This window comes from Bactrocera tryoni, chromosome 4, assembly GCF_016617805.1.
Source record: "Bactrocera tryoni isolate S06 chromosome 4, CSIRO_BtryS06_freeze2, whole genome shotgun sequence".
NCBI lineage: Eukaryota > Metazoa > Arthropoda > Insecta > Diptera > Tephritidae > Bactrocera > Bactrocera tryoni.
In genome coordinates, this window is record NC_052502.1 from 69,289,389 (window position 1) to 69,298,690 (window position 9,302).

At 31.9% G+C, this 9,302-nt stretch overlaps 1 protein-coding gene across 1 annotated transcript in view; it reads left to right on the forward strand.

The window, feature by feature from the left end:
* Positions 1-3,268, forward strand: part of LOC120773527 — a 111,841-nt gene extending 108,573 nt beyond the window's left edge. Inside the window, exon 4 of the mRNA XM_040102483.1 lies at positions 3,010-3,268. Within this exon, the coding sequence (XP_039958417.1) occupies positions 3,010-3,262 (253 nt within the window). The 3' untranslated portion in view covers positions 3,263-3,268. The remainder of the gene's footprint in view (positions 1-3,009) is intronic.
* Positions 3,269-9,302: the final 6,034 nt, after the last annotated feature.

The following is a 9,302-nucleotide window of genomic DNA, read 5'->3' on the forward strand; positions in this document are numbered from 1 at the left end:
TTTATTTTTTTTAATTTTTTATTATTATTTTATTATTTTTAATAGTTTTTATTTTTTTATATTTCTTTTTTTATTTATTTTTTAATTTTTTATTTAAATTGATTTGTTTTTTATTTTTTTGTGTTTTACAAATTTCTCTGCTTAAATTTACTCATAAAATTTTTGTACCACTTATTACCGAAACCTACCCACTGTACTACCGAACAGCCGACCTACGAATACTCGTCATCACGACTAATACGTGAGCACGAACATAGTGACGATTGCGTTGTTTTTGCTACAACAAGCGCCAAAGGTGGTTGGCAGGGGCAGGCGCTCGAAAATGGGGGCGCAACAAATGCACTTTTATTTTCAACGATAACGTAATGCAAAAGCGCCATTAACGCGCTATTAATAAAACACAACAGCTAAAGAGCACGAGAGAGAGACGAGCCAATCAATAAATGAGCGAGTGAGTGGCAGCCGCAAATAGTTATCGAGAGCAAGTAGACACCTCAGAGAGCGGGGTATGATGGGTGTACTATTGTTATCAGCATTGCTTGAGAGACTTTTTAGTTGGTTGTTGGGAGCGTGCTTTGCCAATTCGGTAAGCAGCAATTGTTGGGGGTGCCAACAACATGGCAATGCAGGAACTTGCTGCTCACTTACAAACGTTTACGACGACGCTGTGTGGGGGTGGTAGAGACGTGTGTAGAGACGACACCGACGAGTACAACGACCATTGTATGAGTTTGACCCAGAAATGAAGGAGCTCGAAAGTGCGTACGAGTGAGTAGAACGTTGCAAATCGAAATAAGTGCAATAAAAGCATAACAGATAAGCGAATTATTTACACAGCAGCAATGCAGAATGATTTAAATGCAAAGGAAAGTGTGGCTTGTGGAAAGCGAGGTGGAGAGTGGGGTATAAAAAAGCCAATCGTAAGACCAAAGTTGGTCGAAGAAGTCATGGCGATATAGAAGTCAAGAGCAGAAATGATGATACGAGTACTAGGTGCAAGCGCAAAATTGACGTATCTGCAACTGATTAAAAAGCAACGGTGAATGTCTTGTTGAATAATATTCAAGGCCAAGGGTCAAGAACTGTAAATTTAAAAAATAAATTTAAAAATAAAAAACAAATAACGGCATAAATCATGGAAACTGAAGTACTAAACGTGGGAACTACAAGAAATAATAGTAAAACTGGTCATAATTGCAAGGAATACTAAGATCTAAGATCCTAGGGCGGGGACAAAGTCAAGAACTATACATTTTTAGAAAGAAAAAAAACAGAAAACGGCATAAATTATGAAAATTTAAGGGGGTATGCTCGTGTAATCATTTCGAAAAATCGATTTTTTTTTATATTTTGACAGTAAAAACCTATTGAAAACACGCCGTGAAAAGTTCAGACCGAAATTCATAGTATTTGATAAGTTACAGCTCATAGTCGCCGACGTGTCGTAAGGACTGTCTGCCAGACGCATTTTTCTCGAATCATCATTTTCTGAAACTGTCACGGTCATAAAAAACAAAGTATTCAACCGATTGCTTTAAAATTTACATATGTTCTTCTACTCATTTATAGTTATCGTCCCTACCAGAATTTTTTATTTTCGAAAATATTTTCATATTTTTTTAAACGATTTTTAACGAAAAAAACAAGATTTTCGTGATTTTTTTTTTGAAGTTCGACATTTTTTTTTTAATGAAATTGATTATATTTGGTAGGAACGATAGCCGCAGAACTACTGAATAATAATCCATTCGATTTTTTTATTTCAGACAACATGAACAGCCGCTATCACCATGACCAGTGAACTATTTTTTTTTTGTTGGGGACTACTTTGATTTAAAAAAAATATATATTAAAAATGTAAAACACGATTTTTTTTTTTGTACATTTCAAAATACAATTAAAAATATATTAAACAATTAAAATGATTTAATTTTGTTGTCGCATAAAAAAAAATTTCTTAAAAATTAGTAAAATGTATGCATGCGTTCACATGAGAGTACCCCCCTCAGTAACAATAGTGGGATTGCAATGAATTATGGTAAAACTATTCATCACTAAGATCTACCAAGAACCAGACATACAAAAGTACATGAACTTTTGCTGGAATAAATACACGCAATTTAAGGCCTAGAAGGTCCACTTTAGTAACAAATGCATTTTAGAAAGTTTGTACCAGCTGACCTCTAATTTTCAACGTGACTTTCTCTCTCTTGCTTTACATCTCATATATCTATAGTCGAGAATTTGCCTTAATAATCGGAATATTCGGGAAGATTTTTATAGTTAACCGGGAGCACACATAAGTAGAAAGCTACTAAAGCCACAGTCGTAATTACAGAATAGTTGAAAAATTGGACAATGTTAATACATACATAGGGCATGGTACCTCCTACTTTTGGCCATATGCCAAAAATAACTTCACCAATTTCAAGAATTTTTAGTATGTTTGGAGAAATACAAAAAAACACACCTAGCAAAACACTAGAAAAATTTTTCCTAAAACAAAAAAATAAAAACTAGAAATTGCATTTTTTCACATCTTCTTGCACGAATATGGACTTTTTCATTAAAACAAAGTAGAGATGAGATTATATTCAATGAAAGGAAATTTCCGAAATACCAAGAAACAAATTCAATGAACTACCCAGAGCTCGAGTTGAGGCCAATAGAATGTTACTGATAATTTGGAAATTTTTTTTAAGAAAAATAAAAAAAAAAATTACAATACATAAAAAATTTTGAATATTTAATTTTTTTTTTAATTTTTTTTAATTTTTTTTAATTTATTTTTTATCAGAATCATTTTTTTAAGAAAAAAACAAAAAATTACAATACATAAAAAATTTTGAATATTTAATTGTTTTTTAATTTTTTATCAGAATCACTTTTTTTTAAGAAAAAAAAAACAAAAAAATTACAATACATAAAAAATTTTGAATATTTAATTTTTTTTTCATTTTTTTTAATTTTTTATCAGAATATTTTTTTTAATAAAACTTTTTTCTGCAGCGAAAAAGCATATCAGTTGGCCAAGTCAAGAGCCTCGAATGAAGACAACACCTTGCCTGCTAGGAACGATCAAGAGGTAGCTGTGAAACCTACAACCAAATGGCAGAAACAGACATGGTTAGAATATGACAAGACAAGAACTAAGGTCTTACGATACAGGAAAATTATATATAGACTTACAGCCAACAAAAAAGAGCATTGGCCATTTGAAGAGCGCGCGTTGAAAGTGGGTATACTCTATAACAATACTTGAGTGTAAGGAAACGATTCAATACTTCGTCTACCAGAAATCCATCAATCAGGAGAAATTACAAAAAAAAATTGAATAAAAAGACACATTGCGTTTGGAACGTAAGAAGATAAGTTTTCACAAAATTTCATGAAAGAGAAAAATTTTTTGTACAAGATAAAAATAAAAAGCCCAAAAATTTGGTTATTTATAAAGTGTGATCTAGTAGAGGTAGTTTTTTCAATAGTCTTTTTTGACATATCGCTCGTGAGTCGTGTCAAGCTGTCATATTATGGCATGATTTGACGCGTTTTACGCCGAGATTTTAAATTGAAAGCGTCAAAATACAAGAACTGAAACCACTTGAGCTTCCAAAGTGACATCGCTTCGCTCTATGGGCTCTTGAAAATTTTCCACAAGAACCGATGTTATCGAAGCAAATGTTGTTCAGCGAGGAGGCCCGCTTCTGGCTCAATGGGTATGTAAACAAGCTAAATTGCGCAATTTGTACGAAGAGCAACCTGAAGAGATTTAAGAGCTGATATTTCATACAGAAAAACAACGGTTTGGTATGTTTTGTGGGTCTATATTTCTGCAAAAATGATGTCGGTGAGAACGTAACCATCAATGGCGACCGTTATTGCACCTTGATAACCGAGTATTTGATGCCTGCAATTGAAGCGCGTGATCACGGCAACATTTGGTTTCGACAAAATGGCGTCACTTCCTACACATCGCATCAATCAATAGATTTATTGAGGGAACACTTCGATGAGTAGCTCATTTCACGTTTTGAGCCGGTCAATTGGCCACCAAGAACGTGTTCATATAGGTATGGTAAAAATGGCTGATCGATGATCCCACGTAGACTAACAAATTAGTCCTTTGTGATGGCATTAAATGAAAAACTCCCGTATTCGGACTTACAGATTGCCGAAGCGCTTTGTAGCCAATATAAAGTTACACAGACGCTGTTCATATCACACCGTTAGACTTTTTCTTGTGAGGTTATGTAAAGTCTAAAGCCTTTGTGGACAAACCCGCTGCGATGCAAGCCTTGGAGCAAAACATCACGCGCGTCATTTGCCAATTAGCAGTCGAAATGCTCAAACGAGTCATCGAAAATTGGTCTCAACGAGATTTCTTCAAAGAATAAATGCCAAAGAATGTTCTTTCGATTGATAATAACATTCACAATTAAACTTGAAGTTTCTGTGTTTTTCTTTAAAAAGTAGGGAACCTCGAAATCGACCACCCTTTATATACATATATATACCATATATTACACAACTTAATGCTTTTATGTATGTATGTATTTCTTATTAAAAGTGTTTTTTTACACAGTTACCGCATCTTGGTTCATGTAAAGCAATTGATTGCAAACAATTTTCAGAAAAAAAGATATAATATCAATTAACTTTAAACGACAATGTTTCAATACACCGTTATTGGCTATTTATAACACATACACACGTAAATAACGCTTATTTTTCGCTGTTTACTTTGACGTTCAAGTGATTTTCTACAGATTAAAGTCAGAACTGATTAGATCTATTTATGTTTAAGTATGTATGTATATACTATATGCTAGGTACATATATGTATAAACATACATAGACTTGCATGCATATATGTATGTAAACAGTAGTTGATTAAATCTGTCGCAGAGCTTGCTATAAACATATATATGAGTACTAGCCATATACATACATACATATGTACGTATCTAGTACACATCATTTCGAAGTATTATTAGCGTTTTATTTTCCAACTGCATATTTTTTATTACCCCATATGCTTCTTGCTCAAAGCGATTGTAAACCTCGAGATTTTATGTTTCACATTTTCCATAATTTCTGTGTTTTTTCCTCTGCACCGCTAAAATGCAAATTTCGTCAGTCGCCGTTAAATACATACATCTGTATGCATGCACCCGTGTGGCGTCCACAAATGCATAAAATTTCAACAACAACAACAAAAGTAAACAAGTATTTAGCAAAAACAAATGCTTCCGCTTACGCAACTGTAATAGTTGTAGATTGTAGACAGTGAGTATTGTGAAAGGTATTTATTTACTTATTTATTAAGTCTGACAGTGGCTACACCTTACGCTGGAGACACAGACTCCCACATGGAATTTTTAGATATTTTATTTTGTAGAAAATGGTAAAACATTTGCATTGTAGTTATAAAGAAGAAAAAATGCACAATTTGTGAATTAAGCGCAGTGAACTGAAAACTGAAATTTTTTTCATACATAAACTGGTTGAGAATTACAAGCATTTGATCAGTCTACATCTATGCTTTTCACGCTAACTTTCATGTTTGATACCGCATAAATGATAATGATTAAATATTTTTATAAAAAATCTGAAAAATAAATATTTCTCTTTTTTTTTTAATGGACATTTCTTAAAGTTGTAACTAACCCTTTGTTTTTTTTTTAAAGGGACATTTCAAAAAATCTTTACGAAACGCAGTATAGAGACTTGAGCAAATGAAATAGTAATAAATTTCAATACATCATTGTAAAGATAGAGCAATTTTTATATAAAAGAAATATTTTAGAATGTAAAATACAAAAGCAGAATTGCCAGGGTTGCCAGAGTTGTCGAGTAACTGGCAACTTTGCCAAAAGTTGCTGCCATTAAATCGATTTTTTTATCAAAAGTATTAAAAAGAAGTTAGTACGACAAAATATATGAGTTGCTCACACTTCAAAAATAGAATTGATTTCATTAAGCGCTGCTTTGAAAAACAGTAAAAATTCTAGAAACTGGGTTGCCATAGATGTCAAGTTAAATTTAAAAAAAATGTGCTGCAAGTAACCAACATTTTAGCAAAAATGTTTTCTATAGAAAAATTATGAAAGGAAAATTTTAGCAAAAAATATTATAATTATTTAATTTTAATTATAAAACTAGGGGTTTTATAGGGTTGCCAGCATTATATTAAAAAAAATATAAACACAACTTTTTCAAAAAAATTTAAATGAGAAATCTGCTAGTTTTCTGCGCTTTCAAAAGTCAGAATTTTTATTTGTACAAAAAATATTTTTTATAGGGTTGCCAACATTATTCTAGAAACCATATATACTAAACTTTCTCAAAAAAAAAAAAATCAAATGATAAATCTGCTGAAAGTAATGAAAATCTTAGCAAAAACAACTTCTATTCAGAAAATTATAAAACTAAGCAGACTAACTACTGGGCCCAAACAGTTTAAATTAATTATACGGCGAAATTTCAGTTATATGGTAACAGCAATTGATAGCTTTCTGCGAAAATCAAGAGTCAGAATTTTCATTTTACACAAACATTTTTTAAAGGGTTGCCAACATTATTCTAAAAACCATATATACTAAACTTTCTCAAAAAAAAAAATCAAATGATAAATCTGCCGAAAGTAATGAACACTTTAGCAAAAAAAATTCTTTACAGAAAATTATAAAACTAAGCAGAGTTACCAACTAAAGGGCCCAAACAGTTTAAAATAATTATACGGCGAAATTTCAGTTATAAGATAACAGCAATTGATAGCTTTCTGCGAAAATCAAGAGTCAGAATTTTCATTTTACACAAACATTTTTTAAAGGGTTGCCAACATTATTCTAAAAACCATATATACTAAACTTTCTCAAAAAAAAAAAATCAAATGATAAATCTGCCGAAAGTAATGAACACTTTAGCAAAAAAAATTCTTTACAGAAAATTATAAAACTAAGCAGAGTTACCAACTAAAGGGCCCAAACAGTTTAAAATAATTATACGGCGAAATTTCAGTTATAAGATAACAGCAATTGATAGCTTTCTGCGAAAATCAAGAGTCAGAATTTTCATTTTACACAAACATTTTTTTAAGGGTTGCCAACATTATTCTAAAAACCATATATACTAAACTTTCTCAAAAAAAAAAATCAAATGATAAATCTGCCGAAAGTAATGAACACTTTAGCAAAAAAAATTCTTTACAGAAAATTATAAAACTAAGCAGAGTTACCAACTAAAGGGCCCAAACAGTTTAAAATAATTATACGGCGAAATTTCAGTTATAAGATAACAGCAATTGATAGCTTTCTGCGAAAATCAAGAGTCAGAATTTTCATTTTACACAAAAATAATTTTTTAAAGGGTTGCCAACAATATACGAAAACCCATATAAACACAAGTTACGCAAAAAAATTTAAATTATAAATCCAAAATATCATAAAAAAAAATTTATGCAGAAAACTATAAAACTAAAGAGGGTTACCAAAATTAGATTGACAGAATTTTTATTTTATACAAAAATAAATTTTTATAGGCTTGCCAACATTATTCTAAAAACCATACAACACAACACAACTTTCGAAAAAAAATTTAAATGAAAAATGTATGTTTAAATAATAATGTTTTATAGAGTTGCCAACGTAATTAAAAAAATGCTTGAAAGAAAAAAACAGTATCGACGGATTAAAAAAATTTTTGAGCAAAAACGATTTTTTTAAATTTAGAAATCATTTTAAATCATATAAAAAATGTTATAACGTTGCCAACATTTTTCTGAGAATCACAACCGCACAACAGACAGCTCCAAAAATTTTTTTTTTGATTTTAAGAAACACTTAAAACAGACACAAAAATGTATATAGGGTTGCCAACATAAATTGGGAAGTTAAAAAAATTGCTGCATGGCATTTTAGAAGTTTCGTTCATAAATTATCTGGCGTCCTACCTACGAAGAATATCAAGATAATTTTGAGCTTAACTCAGAGAATAATTTTAAAACGTTTTGTAGTTGTACCAAAACTTTTGAACTTAGATATTTGCAGATTATATTCGGGTTTTACTACCATATTATATGATGCAATTCTAATCAAATCAAATAAATCTACATTTTTTAAAGAAAACTATTATATGACTTACCTTATAAAAAGAAAATCCAACGCTGCAAAAGAAATGCCCGCGTCATTACCCAAAAGGCCTGCAAAAATAAACGTAAAAATATAATTAATATTTTAGGAATGATAATAGAGCAAAAAGTATTTTGTAGCTGAGGTTTTGAACTCTATTAAGTGAAGATTGAAACCGTCTGAAAAGATAGCAAATACGACTCTTGTGGGAACCGGATCTCACGACAGTTGGGTCTACGTAACCGGAACGAACCCGGATTTTTTATCCGTTCAAGGACTGTCAACTGATCAGTATTCAGCCGCTACTATGTACTACTATCCTTGCGGAAGTCAAGGCAAAATTTGAGGCATTCGTTTTCGTTGGTAGAGCAGACACTTAATATATACAAGTACACTATACATATATAAACAATGCTAGACGGCTTCGCAATCGCCTAATGAACCCAGAATTTGAGAGTCGTACTCTTTGCAGAAACTGAATTTACGACTAATTTTTCGTCCGAGTGATCAGGACGCTCTTTGCAGAAATGCTATTTGGGACTATATATGTGACCTGGTCTACAGAAAAGGGGCTTAGGTGTCAAAAAAAAGGAGAACGATTAATGAGATAACGAGAAACTGACGATTATTTTTAACAGCTTTTCCCAGAAAACTAGTTTTCGCACGTTAGCTGCCTTTTCGTAGACCAGGTCACATATAGTAAAACAAAACTTCAGTGAACGTTTTAACATCCTGATGCTTTCCGTGTGTTATGCCAAAACTTGGACAAGCAGAACACAGTTTTATAGTGGGCAGTAAAGTGAGCTCTCTATTTATCATGCGGCAGTAAAAATTTCCGACGCGGCTGCAGAAAAGTATGCTTAAAAAGCAGTATAGTATGAGTTTAGCAATACTTGAAACTGCCGCCTTCATAGCTTAAGGGCTTTAGGCACTTTAATTAAAAAAGGAAATTGAACACCTTCAATAATTCAAACACGTTCTACGACGAAATGAAAATGGTGGTCACAGAAGATTCAACGAAAATGCCCGCGCGCAGAAACTACAGACAGCACAGTCGCAGTCAGTTCGTAGAGGAAAGCGCGAACTTTCTGCTGACCTGATAATATTTGGCAGACTTTCTGGGTTTATCCTTTTCAGTAAGTTGAGAACCGGTTTTAGAAAAAGCTTTAGATT